Genomic DNA, 20678 nt, shown 5'->3' with positions numbered 1-20678 from the left:
CAACCACAAATTAGTTCTCTGTGTCTGGCTTCTGTTAATTTTTATGGCTGCACTGGGTCTTCATTGCAGTGCATGAGTTCTTTGTAGCTGCACATGGGGTTTCTCTAGTTGCAGGGAGTAGGGATTACTGTCTAGTTGTGGTGTGTGGGCTTCTCATTGCAGTAGCTTTTTTTGTTGCAGAGCACAGGCTCTAGGGCATGCGAGCTTCAGTAGTTGGAGTGTATGAGCTTTAGTTGCCCTGAGGTATGAGGGGTCTTAGTTCCCAGTCCAGGGATTGAACCTGTGTCCCCTGCATTGGCAGGTGGGTTGTTAACCACTGGACCACTAGGGAAGTCCGTAGCCTAGTCCCCAGTTCTTGACTGAAGCTCCACGTCAGGCAATAACCATAGCACTATGGCTGATGGCAACCACTTTATCCTTACAGCACGTTATCTACTCAGCAGAATACCCTTTCGTCATCAACATCTTCTGGGCGCACTTCAACATCCACTCTTTTGGTAAGTGTGAGTGCGGTAAAAGGAAATGTCTTATTACATTCAAACAATTATCCAGCCATAAGATTTTCCCAAGAAGCAACTCTTGAAAATTTCTTCATGAGGTGGCAAAATGACAACAGATCTAAGGTTGGAGAAAAAGGGATAAAAGTATTCTTGAAGCCAAGAAAGGCAGAAGAATCCAGAAATATTGCAGAGCTGTGGGCCAATTCTTAAAGCCCTGGAAACGGCTTTCCTGAGTATATGACTTTTTAAATTTTTTTAAACTTTTTGAAACTAGGTGGGGCTTTGTATGCTACGATAAATTCTGTAAGAATATTTTTTCTAACTTATACAGCCATTCTCACTCTGGGATTTGCCAAACCTGAGTCTTGAAAATAAGCAGTTTGAGTCTAGGCATCCTATGCAAGTAAAGGCCAGATGAGCACTTTTGGCTAAAGAATTAATTTCACTGTTGTGATTTTGTGACAACTATATTTGTGGAATTAAGCTGAGATGGTAAGGAAGAAAACTCACTTCAAAAGGACCTGTTTCAGGGAAAGCATATCTGTTTTGTCAAAAGCCTGGACAAGGTAATGAGGGCTAAGGCTTTCTTAGGATTAAATGGCAATCCACTCCAGTACTATTGCCTGGAAAATCCCATGGACAGAGGAGCCTGGTAGGCTATAGTCCATGGGTTCGCAAAGAGTCGGACACGACTGAGCGATGTTCCTTCCTTCCTTCCTTTCCTCCAGTATGCTATTTCAGGTTTAAATGCATTAGAACTTGTACTTTTTTCTAGCCTGTGAACTTGTCTGTTGTGTTAGCCTAGTGAAGAAGAGTGGGCGAGGAGGGTATGATGTATTTTTCAGACATAACTTTTCTTTTGTCTCCTTATTGGGCAGTCAGTATTGATTTCTGGGGAGTTTGTCCCTACTCGCTCTGCTGCTTTTTGAACAGGGTGATAATGTGCAGTGGGTCCGTTGCTAACCATCTTTACCAGATAAATCTTGGTGAATGTGTAGCTGGAGAGTATTTAATCATTTATTCTAGTTTCTGGTTGGCAGAGGATGCGCAATACCCTTCCTCAGCCTCTTTAATCGGGAAGTTGCTGTGCTAAAATCAACAGAAGGGATTGTCTTTCCTGACCTGTCACACTAATCACTGTTTCCTCCTCCTCTTTTCCACTGCACTGCCTCTTTGAAGCACACGAGCGTGGAGAGTGAGGCGAATCTCCATTCTTCCTCCAGCACTTTCTCCACCACATCCAGCACAGTCTCTGCTCCCCCCCCAGTGGTCAGTGTCTCCTCCAGTCTCAACAGTGGCAGTAGCTTGGGCCTCAGCCTAGGCAGCAACTCTACCGTCACAGCCTCCACTCGAAGCTCAGTTGCTACGACTTCAGGTAACCCTGTGTGGAAGTTGAATTGCCTTCCTTTGGGATGGAGGAGCAAAGTAATGGTGTGACGGGATAAAAATATAATTTCTCTTTTAGGAAAAGCTCCTCCCAACCTCCCTCCTGGGGTCCCGCCATTGTTGCCTAATCCATATATTATGGCTCCAGGGCTGTTACATGCCTACCCGGTAAGTGAGGCTGAATGATCTTTTCCAAAAGAGGAAGGTGGTATACCTAGTCTTTATTGCTGTGACTTCAGGTGGAAGACTGTACATAATAAATGAGTGGTTATCATGTGTAGTCTTTAATCTTTGTAGTTTTGGGGGGGGGGGGATAATTTTTTTTTAAGAGGAAAGACTCAACCTAGGCTAGGTCCTCTGTTGTGTATTTTCTCTGTGTGAAACAATTACTGGGCCTCAGAAGCTGAAGGCAAATGTCTAACTGGAATCCCTCACAGTTTCCTAGAAAATTATTTCTCTAGTTGGATTGATTCCTAACCCTGGGGGTCTGTGCTGGCTCTGACCTGATGAGAGTAGAGTTCCCTGAGTTAGTCTGTGGTTCTCTGAGAATAGGTGAATAACAGGAGTAGCCTTTTGTCTTGCTGTGTTTTGTGTCAGGTTCATGTATTCAGTGCTTATTAAGATGAAGGATATTTATTTAAAAACATTTTTTTTAAAATACCTTTTTTTTCAAACTTATGATTACCAGGGGATACAGGAGGGGAGAGATAAATGGGAAGGGAGTGGATATATGAGAACCTACTCACCTGAAACTCACACAGCATTGTAAATATTCCCCCCAAAAAACCCAAAACACCTGTTTTTGCCTTCAGAGAGTTTAGATTATCATACAAATGAAATACCCAGTAGCACTTTTTAAATAGTTAAAACACTACCTTAGCACCTAGTAGAGTAAAATGTGAATCCTTTCTGAGAGAGATAAATTTTAAGCCATATTTTGAAGGCTAAAGGAGAAAAAGACTGGTAAAATAAAGTCAACTATTCATGTGTGACTTATGTACCCCACTGCTAACCCAGAGGACAGCCTAGTTGAATCAGTATGTAGCTCAAGGAAAACTTTAAGGCTGTTCATGAATCATGCAATCTCTTTGCATTTCATTTCTTAAAGAAAATGAAGGAAATAATCTATGTCCTCTTTTTTCTCATGAATGAGGATAAAAGTTCTGTTGCTTTATCTTGTCTCTTAGTTCCTTGGTTTGCTACCATCATGACCAGTTCCCATTGTTAACATGTTTGTATCTTTCAGCCACAGGTATATGGTTATGATGACTTGCAGATGCTTCAGACAAGATTTCCATTGGTGAGTATATGGTTCTAGAGCTTAGAGAAAGAAAGTGATCTTAAATTAATGTTTGAATTATTCCAGATGTTTACTTGATAAGTCACAGACATGGCTTTTTCTCAACCCATACCTCCATATGCATACTTTAAGATATATTAGAATGTACTTAAAGAGTGATTCTAACAGAAAGTCACTAAAAAAAAAAAAAAGAGTTGTGGCATCTTTGAATTAAACATATTTTAAGCTTCCTTTATGTCTCAAACACTTTAATGAATTCTAGAAGGAAGATGTATTTTCTCAGTAGCAATAGACTATTAGGAGTTATATCTAGAGGTTTAGAATTTATCTAGATGATTGGTACTGATGGGCTTGAAGCGTTTCCCTGGTGGGCATACTTGTAGACCTTGCCTGACTATCCTCATGGCCAGGCAGGGGGGACAGTGTATGCAAGAGTAATATGGAGTTTGTGCTAGCTCTTGCCAGTTCATTAATGGCTGGATAAACTGCAGTTCTCCAACATTCTCTTGCTTCTCACCTATGATGTGTCATGCCAATAATGAGTGGCACTGAGTCTCTTCTCTTTTATTTCTCTTTTATTTCTGTCTTTCAGGATTACTACAGCATCCCATTTCCCACACCCACCACTCCGCTGACTGGGAGGGATGGTAGCCTGGCCAGCAACCCTTATTCTGGTAGGATTGGGATAGGGCTGAATAAAGGGAAGCTGTGTTGGTATTGGTGGCAGAAACCTGATTAGTAGATCCAGTTTTCACCTTAATTAAGATCTTTGACAGAAATATTATACAAAATGGATGTCATGAATCAGGGTTGGTAGAGGGTCGGTAGATTCAGAATAAGTATAGTGGTTGAACTGGCCTTCCTTTGCTCATCTCTACTCCTGTTCCCTACTTACATGGCAGTCTTATTGCCTTGCCAGGCTATAGGCCTGATCTGTTGTCCTTATTGACTATGATTGTTTTTCAGGTCCAATATGGAGTTTTCCCCATGGAGGAGAAGCAGAGAGAGGAAGTAGGGGGTGGTGTAGGGAAGAGATGAAAGAACACAGGTGGGCAGAGAAACCATATAGGAGCTTTATTCTGGAAGTTTGTCTCTGCCACAGCATTGCACAGCCATGCATTATTAGTCCTTGACTGGCACTGTGCAGAGTGTGTCCTGAGCAATGCTAAATGGAGCCTCAAAAAAATAAAATTCACAGAATTGAACTTTAACCAAGGCTGTCCTGGATCATGTGAAACCAGAAGAGGTAATTCTACATTGATGTGGGGAGTAAAAGAGGCAGATATATTGAGCCTCTCCTTTCACAGGTGACCTCACAAAGTTCGGCCGCGGGGATGCCTCCTCCCCCGCCCCAGCCACAACCTTGGCCCAACCCCAACAGAACCAGACGCAGACTCACCACACCACGCAGCAGACATTCCTGAACCCGGCGCTGCCTCCTGGCTACAGTTACACCAGCCTGCCATACTACACAGGGGTTCCTGGCCTCCCCAGCACCTTCCAGTATGGGCCTGCTGTGTTCCCTGTAAGTGCTTGGACTTGGTCTTTACTTGTAGTGAAGAATGCTTGGCACTATCCTAGCTACTTTCAAAGCTAGATGACTTTTTAATAATGAAAAGGAGGAACAATTTCCACTTCTGGACTGGGAGGGGGATTGGGGCTGGATAGGTGGTATTGGGATAAGGGACTACCTTACCTGTTGTTAGAAATAGCTGAAGGGGGAATGTATAGCTTTGCTTCCCTCAGACTGTCATTCATTCCCTGAGCCATTTTGCTAAACAAACTGGACAGCCTGCATCAGGATGGGTAGCCATCTTGAATGCCCAGTCTCTGGAGTGGGTTAAAATGGTACTTTGCCGCCATTTCACTGTAGTGCTGGCCTTTTGTTCTTCAGGTGGCTCCTACCTCTTCCAAGCAGCATGGTGTGAATGTCAGTGTGAATGCATCAGCCACCCCTTTCCAACAGCCAAGTGGTTATGGGTCTCATGGATACAACACTGGTAAGCTCACCTTGACCCTGGCTGTCATTGGGATGTTATTAAATGAGTTTCAGGGAGGAAGATTTGAAGCTTGAGAACGTAGGGCTGTAAGGGTGTGCTGCTGCTCCAGGCATGATTGTTCATGTTTGTCTGACTTGGGTTTCTGTCTGAGCAGCACCAACAGAGGAGCTTAATAGTAGAACGTGTATTCATTACTCATGACGAGAATGTCCTGGGGCGCAAATTGGCTATTAGAATATGTTGGCTGGCCTAAACTTTGGGTGGGAAGCAAGGGGCCCACCCAAATCTAAGCAAGATTTTACTGAGATTTTTCAGTCGGGGGCAGGTGTTAACATTTAAGGTACTGGTAAGTACAGTAGGTGATATATTCATTCACTGAATAGAAGAGTTCAATGGATTCTTAGCTAGCACGCTGTGGTAGGTTTGGCTGAAATCTCTTTATAGTACAACTTTCCTCATGTGGCCCCTCATTTTACTCCCTATCTAGAGGGACTAAGATGTGGAAAGAAAGGAGTAGGGCACAAATGCTCAATAGAGGGACAGTTGGACTTTTGGGTTCCTTCATTTGTGTGGCTGGTTTTTTCGCAGAGTCCATTGTACAGCTCAAGGCAGGGAGGGAGATACAGGGATCCTCTGAATGGAAGCTGACCTAAAGATATTTATCCTATCCTTTGCTCCCATACCTGACACCTACTGTCTGTTTTGGGGGGAAAGGAAGTAAGAGTTTTTGAATAAAACAATTTCTGTCTACTTTTCTCAGTGCCTTGTAGTTGTGTATGGAGAGTAGGTGGTTGCCATTGCTTGGGGTTGAGGTTGAGGGTTGTTCTTTAAAATTCTTAGCTCAGTTATGGTTTCACGGTGGTTTGGATGGAGCTTCATCTGTGTTCTTCACCCTTGTATGGGCTCCAGATGGTTAAACTTGTCCAAGGGTTTTTCAATAACTGGGAAGCTGAGCTGAGAAAGAGCGCAGTAGGTCTGGAAACTATCAGTCAGGTGGAGCTTTGAACTCTGTTGTATGACTTACAGTGGGTTGAGCTTTAAAGAAATCCTGAGATAAGTCACTGAGATTAAATCGTTAATACCCAGACTCCTTGTGGCTAGGGCCCCTCTCTCTGAGCAGGTCAGCCCCAGTCCTTGGTAGGGAGATTTACAAGCTCTTGTCTTGGAGTGGCCCTATTACAGGAATTTAGATTTAGGTCTTAGCTGGACCAGAGTCAAGAATTTTAAGAGGTAGATGTTTGGTAATATAAGAAGGTGGCATTACCGGATTTTGGAAACCCCAGCTTTTTCCCTAAGATTTCAGAAACCTATACCCTTTGAGAACCCCCAGTTCCCAACCCCACAAAGGGCTCTTGTCATCCCATTCCTCATCAAGCTCTAAATTCATTTATTTTTATGTATTTGATTCCTTTTAGGAAGAAAATATCCACCCCCTTACAAGCATTTCTGGACGGCAGAGAGCTAATTTGGCCCAAGGCTGGGGGCTGTGTTTTGTGTGTGTGTATAAATTTGCACTGAAGTCTTGTTTCAGAAACCAGACCACTGAGGAGAGCCTGCTGAGCTGTGGCCATGGCCCGCGTGGCTTGGGGGAATGAGTTGGTGGATACCTTCTGGGCTTTTGAACTTGCCCTTGCCTCATTTCCCTCTCCCCCATGTGTCTGACCCTGTCTTACCCGTTTCGAATTCAAGCGGTGCAGCACCTCCTCCGAAGCATCAATACACACACCTCCTGTTGCTTTTGATTTCTGGAAGGCATGTAGTTTCAACTTGTAACAAAATATTTGTAGTCTTCAATAAACTGTGGTATTTCTTTAGCTAACTCTGGCGTTCTTTCCGTGCATGTCTTTCTGGACACTAGGAGCCAATGTTGTGCTATGGGTGGAGGGTGGCCTTTTCAGTCAAACCCCAGCATAGTCAAAGAACCATTAACTTTTCAGTATGGTGAATCTATTAAGGTGGGGGAGGGGAAGTGGCCTCAGTCCTCAGCTTGTTGCTTAGTTGGTAAAGAAAGCTATTTGTAGAAAATTCCCCATTCTCCATGCTGCTTATAGCTCTTCACTTTACAGTTTAGATCTTCCCCTTGTCTCTGACATAAGCAGAGAGGAAAGGACAGAAAAGTTAGTGTCATGTCATTGTGAAAGGCTAAAGAGATGGTGTTCAGAACTGTTGTTACGAAAGTATCTTCCAGGTTTAGTACTCATATCTGCTTCCCAGAGGCCACATGGCTGGCTGAGATCTGATGAAGTCTTGCGTGACCAGCTAGTTGATGACTCGGGCTATGGAAACTCTTCTAGCCTGGAACATTGTTCGTAGAGTCCCTTGATGGCTTTTTAGGGATTGTGGATTATTAGTCAATTCGCACTTGTTGGGTTATGGAAATTCTCATCCCCTCTTAATGCCCTTCATTCATAGTTAACTTGGACAGTGAGAACTCCGTCCTTGGTTAATTGGAAACCCAGATATTTGACCACCTTTGTATTTGTTCCCAGCCCTCGGAAGTAATTTTGTCTTTCGAGTGTGCCCAGCTTTTCAGGGGTTGCCAGGCTGGGAGAGATCTCTTGTTGTTTCTCTTCCCCGCCATCCACATTGTGTTTGGTATGATCATCACTGCTTAGGAGTGTGGATTAACCAGGGGATGTTGACTGTTGGAAGGAAAGCAAAACTCTGTAGTCTGAGATTTCTAATTGATGAACAGTAGGTAGGGAAATGAATGCCTATTTTCTAGGGTCTCAAATGCTTACACTGAGGCCATTTAGGGCTACTACACTCTTATTTTTTTCTGCATCTCCAGTTGTTTGAACCAGTAGCCCAATCAAGGCTCCTAGACTAGAAGCTGTTTTTGAGCCAGTCCATCCTCTAGAAAGAATGTGACCAGTTAAGTGCACATTGGAACTAAATTCCTTCCTACTAGGCTTGAGAACAGCCATTTCTCCCATTCTGTATGGGATGACCAAGGGGTGTTGGCAAGCTGTTTGAAGCTTCACTGTAAAGGTCATTGTCTCTTCTGGTTTCCTGTCCATTACACCTTACTCTGAACCCTTCCACACAGACCTCCTTGTTAGCTTAGCTTTTTCCATAAATGAGCTCCTGTTCTTAAAGTTATGCCTGTTAGCAGTGATTTGCCAAATGGGCACCTGAGAGCTGAAAAAGGAAGGGAAAAAAACTACCTGATTAGTTCCTGCTTTGTCCCCTTTTACTCCAGTGCCATTAAACTGTAGAGTTGATACTTTGAAGATGGGAAAGTATTTTCTCATGCTTGGTTTCTGTTGCTGTTTAGTTGCTAAGTCGTGTCTGACTCTTTTGCGCCCCACGGACTGTAGCCCGTCAGGCTCCTTTGTCCGTGGGATTTCCGTGGACAGAATACTGGAGTGGGTTGCCATTTCCTCTTCCTGGGTATCTTCCCGACCCAGGGACCAAACCGGCATCTCCTGCATTGGCAGGCAGGATCTTTATCACTGAGCCATTAGTATCTCCAATTCGTTTCTTTTCCTAGTTTATGTTTGTTCCTCCCTGAAACTGTCTGGACTTACGGGAGGGTTTTCCAGGGTAAACGCCACTTCTATTGGGAAGATTCTAAAGTGGCTGTCCAAGGTGGGCTTAGCTTTTGAAGGCTGCCTTGGTCTAGGGAGGATTTGGATTTCGGAGTTTAAATGGCGATTGCTATTGAATTGTGGGTAAATGGAGGATTCCTCACTTGTGACTCCATCAGTGTGTGTGTGTGTGTGTGTGGGCGTGACTCCGTCAGTTTAGTTCTAAAAAACTCATCAAAGTACTCCTAACAGCAGAGGAAAATCCAAAGACCCAGTGTGAAGCACAATGTTTTTCTGAAGTCTCGTTTTATCTCACTTTATGAGATTTAACATGTTTAGAAAACAAGCTTTAAATTCCTAGTAAAATTTCAGTTACTTTTTTCTTCAATATTTGCATATAGTTTCACTAGTAAGATGCTGGGTTATTTTACCTGATGGCTTTTTTTTCCCTATTCTTAACTGCCACCATACCCTGGGAGGTACAGTATGTGTATTTCAGTTTAAGGAGTACAGATTAAAATGGGGAATTGTACTGTTGTGGTTTCCATAAAATCATAATGGTGGTAGGGAGTTTCTCAATAGGAAACAAAAGTTGCTGGAGTATGGATTAGAGCTTTTACCCCATGGAAAAGCTGAAATTGTAAACTAGAATGACAGTTGGATTTTGTGTTCCACCTAGGCTATAAGAGCCTAACCCTGTCTGCCCTCTCTCCTCTCCACACTTAGGCTTAAATTGAGTAAATGGAAATTTGCTCTTTAAGTCATAAGTATGTAGCCTAGTAGTACCAAGACAATAGGGAAGCTGGACCAAGTAAACTGAGGCTCTGAGAATGAAAGTGCTCTTGGGGGTTGAACTGAACTGCTCCTGTAGTACCTTCCTTATGCTGTGGAGGCATGAATTTTGAGCCCCCTTAGCAGCAAGACTGCAGAACTGAGTGGAGTTTGGGCTGACCGATTTGAAAAGGACATGAAAAGTTTAATACAGTCCTGTTGGGCTTTGGCACAGAGTTTTGAAAGCCATAGGCTAGTGAAGTTCGGCTATATTCCCTGGTGCTCCCCAAAACACAATATACATCGGGAAAGGGCAAGAGAACCCCTTAGGGAACCTTTTTGTGTCATGAGCTCTTATTCCTCAGGACTGACATGAAGTTGGAAAAACAGACCAAAATTCCCTTGCAGTGCTATCGCTAGAAAAGCCACATGCATCATCATTTCCCAGGAGTGGGGCCAGGCAGTTAGCTGAGCTAATCCTCCTGTCTGTTTCCTCCTCCCCCAGGTGTGTCAGTCACCTCCAGTAATACAGGCGTGCCAGATATCTCGGGTTCTGTGTACTCCAAAACCCAGGTAGGTGCCTGGCTCTGGATAGAACTGGAAAGAGAGATGGACATCGAGGAGGTGGAGTTGCAGGGAATTCCCTGGCTGTCTGGTGGTTAGGACTTGGCACTTTCCTTGCCATGGGCCTGGGTTCAATCCCTGGTAGAGGAACTAAGATCCCGCAAGCCATATGGCCAAAGGGCAGGAAAATACAGTGAACAAGAACAGTCCTCTTAAGAGAGGTATCAGGAAACCCATTCTACTAGAAAGTGAGTGAGTTCTGGAAGTTTTAAATTTAGCCCTCTTGGAAAAAAAGAAAAATGTTACAGGAAGGTGAAGTGTGGTAAATTGTTGTGATGTCATGTCATTCACTGTGCAAGTTTTCCTGGCCCTTTGCTTACTCCCAACCTTTTCATAAGTTTCCCGGAGACTAGATACAGAATGAAAGGAGACTAGATACAGAATGAAAGGAAACTAGTCTTGCCATTCTTTGTAAGTCTATAACAGAGTGGGAAAGGATACAACACAGCCCAGTAATTAAAGCGAGGCATCCAGATTATGCACAGATTCGTATTGTGTTGCTCCCACACACACACACACCATAAATAATTAAAAGTTCCAGGTAAAGTGTTAGGAGTTGTGGTGGAGTGCTTCATACCAAAGACCATTAACACTCAAGATACCTCAGTGTGTATTTTTCTTTTTAATATCCAACAAGTTCTAATTTTTACCCAACTCCAAAGGTTGTGCTAATAATAGTCAACATATTTCACTGTGTTCATTAATGATGTTAGATTTCACAAAGTGATCTTACATCTGTCCTCTTATTTGGTCCTTACAACTGGGGGGTTAATAGCATCCCTGATTCATGTAAGAGAAAACAGGCTGAGAGACTTGAGTAGCTTTTCAGGATCGCACAGCTATTAAAGACCGAGCTGAGGCCGAGACCTGACTATCTGACTTCAGGTGCAGCTTTCCTCTATGACACCATGCTGCTCTCAGGGTGGGGGATCTTAGATTCAGAAATTCCAAGGAATAGTTTGCTGATGCTTTTACTCTCTCTCCTCCTATTCTCCTGGATAGCAGTCCTTTGAGAAACAAGGTTTTCATTCCGGTACTCCTGCTGCCTCCTTCAACTTGCCTTCAGCCCTAGGAAGTGGGGGGCCCATCAATCCGGCCACAGCTGCTGCCTACCCACCTGCCCCCTTTATGCACATCCTGACTCCCCATCAGCAGCCGCACTCCCAGATCCTTCACCATCACCTGCAGCAGGATGGCCAGGTAATAGCCCTTCCCCCTCTTTCCTTTCCCTTCCTCTTCCTTCCTGTCCCTAAAACTACCTCCCCTTTCCTTTTCTTACCCTTCCTCACCACCACCTTCACCCCGCCCTCCCCAGCGCCAGCCATGGGCACACAGCACATACAGACACAGCGCACATAACACGAGTGGCCGGCAAAGGGTGCGTCAGAGGAGGGCCAGACGGCAGCCTCACCCCCGATGCCGTTGGCGCCTCTCTCCTCCACCTCCTCCCATAGCACAGTTGTCCTCATCCCATCAGGCCTGGCTCACGCCTTCCTCTTAACCTCCCCAGCCTTCCCCCTTCCCTGACAGTATAGCTTTCCCTTCTAATGGTGGAGTTCTATTGTCAAAGTTTGTCCCTTTATTTTCCATATATCCTGGTTCTGCCTCAGCTACCATATTTGCAGATGATTCTCTGTTGCCAGCGCCAGCAGGAGGAGCAGGTAATGAAACTGAATGATGATATGCTTGAACCCACTCCTTTTCAGTCCCCATTTCACCTCCACAGTCTCAGGGAACTTGAAGAGAAGAGATTGCACAGTCACAAGTCGGGATACACAAACACAAAACACCTTGCTGAGCTCTCTGGCCTCCCATTCCTCTCTTGTCCTCCCCTCCTCGATGTTCTCTTTTTCTTTCTACCCTTCCCTGACTTTTGAAACACTTGGTTACTGGAATGGAAAGGATTCTTGGAACAGCATCTGGAGCCTGGGGCCTCAGACTCTCTTATCCTCCCTGAAATAGGCTCGCAGATGTGAAGGGTGATAGGGCTGGGGAGCCCTGGGGTGGTGCAAGTGACCTCTCCCCCTTCCTCATAGGTGGTTTGAGAAGCTAGAGTAAGGACTTCCTTGCCTTCAACTACAGATACCCAAATTGAGGCATTTATAGGGATCAGTGAAAGTGAAATCACCTTGTGATTACCCATCTCCAAGAGGCCATAATTCTCTCTAGAGAGTAGCCTTCTGGAACAGGAGAGGATGGGTTTGAGGGTGGGGGGAGGTGGAATTGAAAATGAGTAGAACTGATTCACTATCTTGCCTCCAAAAGTATCCTGCACTCTTTTCATCTTTCCCTTATTTAAAGTTTATAGCTGCTTTTTTATTTGTCAGAGGTGCTCTTAACTGCCGTATAAACCAAATTTCTGACGGTTGAGAAGCAAGCTTCAGAGTAGTTTCTAAGCCAGGGGAATGGGAGAGTAAAACAATTTCTAAATCTCCACTTGAAGATGTCATAAGTTTGTCCCACTAACTCGACATCTTTTTCCTCCCCATTCACCCTCCCATTCCCCTGCAGACGGGCAGCGGGCAACGTAGCCAGACCAGCTCCATCCCGCAGAAGCCCCAGACCAACAAGTCTGCCTACAACAGCTACAGCTGGGGGGCCAACTGAGGCCCCGATCCTCTTCTCCCGGTCCCATCTTCTGAGAGGGCTTCTCAGCCTGGCAACTATGGAAACAGCATCAAAGAGAGAAAAAGAATGTGGGGGGCTTCCGCTACCCCCCACCCCCAGCGGCCCACCCCATGCCTCAGCTTCATGTCTGTCCCATTCCCATACCATCCCCACTCTGTTGTATGTATTATAGGATTTGTATTTTCTCCTTTTTTTTTTTCTTCCTTTCCTCTCTTCCTCCTCCCTTGCATTCAAGATTATGAAACTTTGCTGTGGGCCCTGCCCTCTCTTCTCCTCCTGTTCACCCTGGTGGTGTGTGGGTGAGGTGGGGAGGGGGGACCCCCAAATATATATCAGCCCAACAGCCCTAAGTCTCCTCCTTTATTATTAGGAAACAAAACAACAACAAAAAATGGCGTCATGAATATGAACAGCATTGTCAGATGAATTAGTTGAAGTGGTTTTTTTTTTTGTACTGTGTCCTCAAATTTAATGGATTTAATGTGTCTTGTATATATAAAAAGAAAACCTCTACCTTCAGCCTCTGCCCATTCTTGCTCCGTCTAGGATGTCCTCAGTCTCGTCGATGACCAGCTTGGTGAATAAATATTACTGTACCAACTGGGCCTTCTCTAGCAGGCCCCGAAGGCGGTGGAATAAAAACGAAATCTTCGCCCTTTAAGAACTCCTCTGACCTTAATGTGCTGCCCTTGAGGGGATTCCCTCGCCCTCCCTCAAAAATTTCACAGTGGTGCCTGTAAAAAATCATTGCAAATCTTCATTTCCGTCATCTGTAGCAGATTGTAGGCAGTGAAGGGAGTGGGATAGCTGATACTGGGTGGAAAGGGAGAGGATTAACCAAGAACTGAAAGAAATCACTTTGCATCAATAGAATAGAAAGGAAGAAAAAGTTTAATTTAGATGGGTCCGTGCAAATGAACTGGAAAGAAATGAGTGCAAAATATGCACTGTTGGCTAGCAAAACTGAAGCAGTAGATCTTGCTGCTTGAGTGTTTTCATTTCACATAGCTAATATCCACACCCTTGAAGAGGAGGAGGCTGGAGCAAGGCCAGGTTTGGGAAAGAGGTGGGGGCACAGAGAGGGGGAGAGGCTTTGAAAGTCACTGATAGGCAAAAGGGGACACTTATACCTCCAAATTCTTCCTTCCCAAAACTTGACTAGATTTCCCTTGCTCTCTTACAAAGTCTATTCTGATGGTTGCAGAGCCTACCTTGGCAAACTACTTAATAGCTGGAGAGATGAAGTTAAATCCATGCATTCCTGTGTCTTTTACTCTGGGGATGTCATTATTAAAGTAGAAGGAGCTTGATACATTTCGTCCATTCCTCTAATACTAGACTTAAGTCAGGCGAGAAACAAACTGGATGAAAGAAGGGAGCGGGTGGGTTTAAGGCAGAACACTGGTCCATGGGTATGGTGAGTCTGCAATGAGGAAGGGTCTGGGTCCGGTTCATTTGTGTGGGTGGAGTGCCCTCTGGCGGCTGTCTCCAGTGCCATCAAGCGTCAAACCCTCGAAACCCTATTGGAGTGGGTTGGTCGGCCAAAAGAATTGGCTTAGAGGGCAAGTGTTCGTTGGGAAATAAAAATTCAGTACGCCCGCTCCCTTCACAGGAAGCAGGTGGGGGCAAAAGTGAAAGCCTTTAGAATTTGATAGGATCGCCCGCCCCGCCCCTCAGCGACGTCCGGCTTACGGTTGTTTTACGACAGTGTGCGATCGCATGCTTGCTTTCCGGCAGCGTGGTCTGACGCTTCGCTCAGTTTCCGACAGCGTAGCTCTGGCTGCTACCCGCTGTGGGCTTCAAAGGTTCGAGTCCCACTACGGGAATGAGCCTTTTTGACCTCTTTCGGGGCTTTTTCGGCTTTTCTGGACCTCGGAGGTGAGAGCGGGTTCCGGCCAGACACGGAGGGGTGGGAGTACTCTGAGGGGAGCTTGACCCTGGACACCCTGTTTTTGGAAAAACATCGTTTTCTACCCTCCTACAACTCCTGCGGAAAAGAAGGTCAACATTGAACACTCAACCCCCGACAGTAACCAGGGCGGTCGCTAAGAGAAGGAACAGCCGCTTAAGCCTTTCTCCAGTCTAGGGTGATGCAACAGGGGACCGGGTGGGGAAGACAATGGGCTCTGGAGTCGAGGACAAGTGAGCAAGACCTTGGGGGAGGGGAGGGGCTGGGAAACACTTAGGCCGCAGGGAAGCGTTGGGGGCGGGGCGGGGCACCAGGTGAGGACTGACGATGAAGCAAAACAAACCCGATGGCCAGTCCTCTACCCTCACTCCAGGCTCTCAGATCCCAACTCTTGTCCTACTCGTCGAGTCTTAGCTGATGTTATGGTTTAAGTGCTGAAATTTTGGTGGCTAATCTGCCTCCACCCCTAGCCACAGAGATCCCTTTTTTGGAGGAATGACTCGCGATGAAGACGAAGATGATGAGGAAGAGGAAGAAGAAGGAGTCACGTGGGGCCGTGGGAACTCGAGGTTTGAGGGTCCCCAGCCTCCTGAGGAATTTAGCTTTGGCTTCAGCTTCAGCCCAGGAGGAGGAATGCGTTTCCACGATAACTTCGGCTTTGATGACCTAGTACGGGATTTCAACAACATCTTCAGCGAGATGGGGGCCTGGACCTTGCCTTCCCGCCCTCCTGGTGTGTGGATGCTCTACTGGGTTGGTGGGTGAAAAAAAAAGACTTGCAGAGAGTAGTTGGGGGTGTTGGGAATTTGAGAAAGCTGATGATTTCAAGGAGATTTAAAAGAGCCCAAGTCCTTTCCCACTCCCAGCATCCACCTGCCACCTTTCTGCAGAACTTCCAGGTCCTGAGTCAGAGACACCTGGTGAGAGACGGCAGGAAGGACAGACGCTTCGGGACTCAATGCTTAAATATCCAGATAGTCACCAGCCCAAGATCTTTGGTGGGGGCTTGGAGAGTGATGCAAGATCTGAATCCGCCAAACCAGCACCAGACTGGGCCCCCCAGAGACCTTTTCATAGGGTGAGTACATCTGGGCCTGAAGTGGGAGCTGTGGAGAAGACTGCAAAGACTGGAAACCTTTCTGGAATCTAACAGACTTGGGTTGTATTTGTCTGTTTTCTATATTAAGCTTTGTGTAGGATTTTCTTTGGGAGGAAATGGGAGTTCTGCTTTTTGTTAAAAATTACTGTAGACGATGCTTGGAGAAAGCAAAAATGTTTGAAGGAGGACAGAAAAGTGTCAGTTCAGGAATGCTTTTTTGGTAGAGAAATACATGAATCAGGTAGGAAGGAGGAGGAGTGAGTAAAGAAAGCCATCCTGCTGGGATCATTTCTTCTGAAAAGTAGTTTTGGAACTTGGAAATAGTTTGGGTTCTGGGGCCCCTCAAATTTCAGATTGAAAGGTGTCATTTGACCTACTTTGGCTTCTTCTACAGTTTGATGATACGTGGTCTGTGACCCCCGACTCTAGAGCCAGAGAAGACAATGGTAAGTCTGGAGGGACAGGACATTTACCAGCCCTTTGGTCTCCCTCCCTGAAATTTCTGTGTGCCACATTTGTCCCCTTCTTTGCTTTGGACTCTCTTGTTTTCCTTTCTATGCCCTTCTAGATCTTGATTCCCAGGTTTCTCAGGAGGGTCTTGGCCCAGTTCTGCAGCCCCAACCCAAATCCTATTTCAAGAGTGTCTCTGTGACCAAGATCACTAAGCCAGATGGGGTGAGTTGGGAGAGATGGGTAAAGGCAACTGTGACCAGAGAATGTTCTGGAAAGGGGGACTATGTAAAGAAACAAGTGGACTCACCTTTAGTGATGTTAGGGATATGGTGGGGGGGACTTCTCCTTGTAGACTATAGAGGAGCGCCGGACTGTGGTGGACAGTGAGGGCCGGAAAGAGACCACAGTAACCCATCAAGAGGCGGGTGGCAGTCCTAGAGATGGTAAGTGAAGAGTATGAATCAAAGGGATCCATCTCTTAATTCCATGGGAAAGGGAAACCGTTGCTCTCCTACCATTAAACATTGCTGCCCTCCTTTGCCTCTTTCCAATCTCTTTCATTTAGCCTGTGTGTATCACTTTTTCCCTTAGGTCCAGAATCACCAACACCTCCATCCTTGGATGATTCCTCTTCCATCCTGGATTTGTTCCTAGGACGTTGGTTCCGGTCCCGGTAGCCTTGTTAATTAATCACAGAGGCCTTTAGATTCTTTCCACCTCCCACCCTTTGCTTGGTATTAATGGGCTTAGTTGTCTTCCTGCCACCTCAGGACCTTGGGTGTGTGGAACAGTGAATTGAAGGTCTGTCAGTGTGTCAGTCACCCAAACTGACCAATAAAACCTTTATTTATGCTAATTCTTTGGTCTTGGTTTTGTCATGCCTATTCCACTTTCTCACACTATCCAGGGCTTCCCAAATTAACTTGGCCCACAAAAAATTATCTCTTTACTTTACTTGCAAAACTGATTTTGATAAGTAAGGACCAGGTACCTTTAGGAAATGATTTTCTTATGAATAGATAACTGGTGATAGTTCCAGGGAAATTTCCACATGCAGATGCATCAGTTTTTAAAAAATGATGTATGTAAGTGTAGGGGAAAAAATGCTTCCCTGTGTGTGAAATTACTGTGATTGGATAATTCAGAGAAAATACAACTAGCAAAGCATTATTAGTCATTTTAACAAGTGGTACTGGAAAAGCTGGACAGCTGCATACAAAACAAGTAGATTAGAACTTTCCATTATACCAGATAGAAAAATAAAAAGATATAAGTGTAAGACATGGAGCCATAAGACTTCTAGAAGAGAACATAGGCAAAACATTCTCTGACATAAATTGTAGCAATATTTTCTTGGATTAGTTTCCCAAGGCAAAAAAGCAAAAATAAATGGAGCCTAATTAAACTTAAAAGCTTTTGCACAGCAAAAGAAACCAATAGAACAAGAAGACAACCTATGGAATGAGAGAAAATACTTGCAGGTGATATGACTGACAAGGGGTTAGTAACTAAAATATATGAAGAGCTCATACAACTCATAAAAAAATCCAGTCAGGACTTCCCTGGTGGTCCAGTGGTTAAGACTTCATGCTCCTGATGCATGGGGCATTGGTTTGACCCCTAGTTGGGGAACTAAGATTCTACATGCTGTGTGCCCCATCCTCCTGCAAAAAAAAAAAAAATCCCATCAAAAATGGACAGAAGACATGAACAGATATTTTTCCAAAGAGAACATGTGGATGGCTAACAGACACATGAAAAGATGCTTAACATTGCTAATTATTAGGGGCTTTCCTGGTAGCTCAGCTGGTAAAGAATCCGCCTGCAATATGGGAGACCCCACTTTAATTCCTTGGTCGGGAAGATCTGATGCAGAAGGGATAGGCTACCAACTCCAGTATCTTGGCCTGGAGAATTCAATGGACTATAGCCAGTGGGGTCACAAAGAGTCAGACATTATTAGACTCTTTAGCTAATGATTATAGAAATGAAAATCAAAATCACAATGAGGTATCACTTCACATCTGTCCGAATGACTCATCACGAAGTCTACAAATAACAAGTGTTTGAGAGGATGGTTTTGGAGAAGACTCTTGAGAGTCCCTTGGACTGCAAGGAGATCCAACCAGTCCATCTTAAAGGAGATCAGTCCTGGGTGTTCATTGGAAGCACTGATGTTGAAGCTGAAACTCCAATACTTTGGCCACCTCATGCGAAGAGCTGACTCATTGGAAAAGACCCTGATGCTGGGAAAGATTGAGGGCCAGAGAAGGGGACGACAGAGGATGAGATAGTTGGATGGCATTACCAACACAATGGAAGTGGGTTTGGGTGAACTCCAGGAGTTAGTGATGGACAGGGAGGCCTGGCGTTCTGCGGTTCATGGGGTCGCAAAGAGTAGGACATGACTGAGCGAGTGAACTGAACTGAGAGGATGTGGGAAAAAGGGAACTCACATTGTTGATGGGGATGTAAATTGATGAACCCACTATGGAAAACTATATGAAAATTCCTTAAAAATAGAGCTACCATATGATTTAGCAATTCCATTCCTGTGTATATATCAGGAAAGAAAACGATATTTGAAAAGGTACGTGCACCCCAGTGTTTATAGCGGAAGCATTTACAATAACTAAGACATGGAGGCAACCTAAATGTCCACTGACAATTGGACTAAAATGATGTGTGTGTGTGTGTATTTATATATATGCATATGCTAGGTCACTTCAGTTGTGACCCATTCTTTGTAATGCTATGGACTGTGGCCCTCCAGGATCCTCTGTCCATGGGATTCTCATATATAATGGAATATTACTTGGGCATAAAAAAAGAATGAAATAATGTCATTTGCAGCAACATGGATGGTCGTAGTGATTATCATACTAAGTGAAGTATGCCAGGCAGAAGAAGACAAATACCATATGATATTGCTTATGTTTGAAATCCAAAAAAAAGATACAAATGAATTTATATACAAAACAAAAATAAACCCACAGACATAGAAATCACTTATGATTACCAAAGGGGGGATGTGGGGGAGGGATAAATTAGGAGTTTGAGATTAACACATATATACACTACTGTATAAAAAGTAGATAACCAAGCACCTACTGTTTAGCACAGGGAACCATACTTTATTTTGTAAAAACCTATAAGGGAAAAGAATCTGAAGAAGATTATACATACCTAACTGAACCATTTTGCTGTATACCTGAACTAATACAACATCGTAAATAACTATACTTCAATAAAAAATTTTTTGTAATATGTGATTTCTGCAAGGAAGTAAAAAAATCTGTACAAATCTTTCTTTTGATGACATTTTAAATTTAATAAGTGACATTTGATAGTTTTAAAATGGTATATATATATGGAATGGAATATTACTCAGCCTTTAAAAAGTAAAATATTAATACTGCTATTTACAGCAATGTGGATATACCTAGAGAATATTATGTTTAGTGAAATAAGTCAGTGAAAGACAAATACTATATATTAGTTATATGTGGAATCTAAAAAATAACACAAAAGAATGTACATAAAAGAGAGACAGACTCACAGACTTAAAAAACAAACTTATGGTTATCAAAGGGCAGAGGGATGGAAGGAGGACAAATTAGGAGTAAAGGATTAACAGATACAAACTACTTGTATAATACAGATAAAGTAACAAAGATTTTTGCTGTATAGTACAGGGAATTATACCCATTATCTTATAATAACCTATAATGGAATATAATCTGCAAAACGAATTACTTTTCTGTATACCTGAAACTAATATAAGTCAACTATACTTAAACTTTTAAAAAATTACTGGATATTTTTCTCATTTAAAAAGTTTTTAGTATTATGGTTTAGAATGGCAGAGCTTACAAATTTACCTTTGTTCCTTCTGGAAACCCCAATAAAATGATAATAAAGGGATTTGGGGGGGGCACAGCTTGTGGAATCTTAGTTTCCTGACCAGGAATTGAAGCCAGGCCCCCCAGTAGTGAGCAGATGTAGTCCTAGCCACTGAACTGTCAGGGAATTCCCTAACGAGGTTTTTCTAAAGGCATACATATCACAAGAACACATATCTCAAAACACAAGAGACAGTCCCCAAATACAAATTTTCAGTTTCATGGTGGTGCAAAAGTGACATGTGTTCAGTAGAAACTGTACTTAAAATTTTGAGTTCTGGTCTTTTCCAGGCTAGTGATACGTGGTATAGTACACTCTCATGATGCTAGGTAGCGATAGCATCACAGGGGTAAACGTGCTGTTTTTCATTTTCAGTATGGTATCCAATAACATGAGATATTCAACATTTTATTATAAAATAGGCTTTGTGTTAGATGACTGTGGCCAACTGTAGTGTTCTGAGCATGTATAAGTTCGGCTAGATTAAGCTGTGATTTTCACTAGGTTAAATATATTACTGAGTGACTGAACTGAACTGAAACTGAAATATATTAAAGGCATGTTCAACTTATGAG

The 20678-nt window shown here is 43.9% G+C and overlaps 2 protein-coding genes and 1 non-coding gene across 41 annotated transcripts in view; all 3 read left to right on the top strand.

Moving 5' to 3' along the window:
* UBAP2L (ubiquitin associated protein 2 like) overlaps positions 1-17056 on the top strand; it is a 47503-nt gene extending 30447 nt beyond the window's left edge. For 18 of the 39 annotated variants that reach the window (XM_040230466.1, XM_040230457.1, XM_040230451.1 and 15 more), the window contains 11 exons: positions 425-497; positions 1680-1875; positions 1966-2054; positions 3133-3186; positions 3779-3860; positions 4494-4711; positions 5081-5186; positions 9993-10060; positions 11114-11311; positions 11722-11772; positions 12623-13258. In XM_040230466.1, the coding sequence (XP_040086400.1) occupies positions 425-497; positions 1680-1875; positions 1966-2054; positions 3133-3186; positions 3779-3860; positions 4494-4711; positions 5081-5186; positions 9993-10060; positions 11114-11311; positions 11722-11772; positions 12623-12718 (1231 nt within the window). In that variant the 3' untranslated portion in view covers positions 12719-13258. Of the gene's footprint in view, positions 1-424; positions 498-1679; positions 1876-1965; positions 2055-3132; positions 3187-3778; positions 3861-4493; positions 4712-5080; positions 5187-6601; positions 7006-9992; positions 10061-11113; positions 11312-11721; positions 11773-12622; positions 14618-15118; positions 15382-15538; positions 16194-16315; positions 16423-16552; positions 16644-16791 lie in introns of those variants that run through there. The other 21 variants (XM_040230463.1, XM_040230470.1, XM_040230460.1 and 18 more) reach the window with 9 other exon arrangements.
* Positions 3556-3690, top strand: LOC120857135. The gene has a single exon (XR_005719605.1). It is a non-coding gene; the product is annotated as a small nucleolar RNA SNORA58 (small nucleolar RNA).
* HAX1 (HCLS1 associated protein X-1) lies at positions 14451-17056 on the top strand. The gene is made up of 7 exons (XM_040230482.1): positions 14451-14617; positions 15119-15381; positions 15539-15726; positions 16142-16193; positions 16316-16422; positions 16553-16643; positions 16792-17056. Exons 1-7 carry the CDS (start codon positions 14565-14567, stop codon positions 16875-16877), a joined length of 840 nt encoding a protein of 279 aa, XP_040086416.1. The 5' UTR covers positions 14451-14564; the 3' UTR covers positions 16878-17056.
* Positions 17057-20678: the final 3622 nt, after the last annotated feature.

Source organism: Oryx dammah, unplaced genomic scaffold (assembly GCF_014754425.2).
Source record: "Oryx dammah isolate SB20612 unplaced genomic scaffold, SCBI_Odam_1.1 HiC_scaffold_28, whole genome shotgun sequence".
Classification (NCBI taxonomy): domain Eukaryota; kingdom Metazoa; phylum Chordata; class Mammalia; order Artiodactyla; family Bovidae; genus Oryx; species Oryx dammah.
The sequence above is the reverse complement of the archived record's forward strand: the minus strand, read 5'-3'. Positions and strand labels throughout refer to the sequence as shown.

Bases quoted from the DNA above. Each gene is read 5' to 3' on its own strand.
- HAX1 (XM_040230482.1), top strand. From the start codon at position 14,565: ATGAGCCTTTTTGACCTCTTTCGGGGCTTTTTCGGCTTTTCTGGACCT. The intron at 16,423-16,552 runs GTGAGTTGGGAG...TTCTCCTTGTAG, and splicing joins AGATCACTAAGCCAGATGGG to ACTATAGAGGAGCGCCGGAC. The intron at 16,644-16,791 runs GTAAGTGAAGAG...TTTTTCCCTTAG, and splicing joins GGGTGGCAGTCCTAGAGATG to GTCCAGAATCACCAACACCT.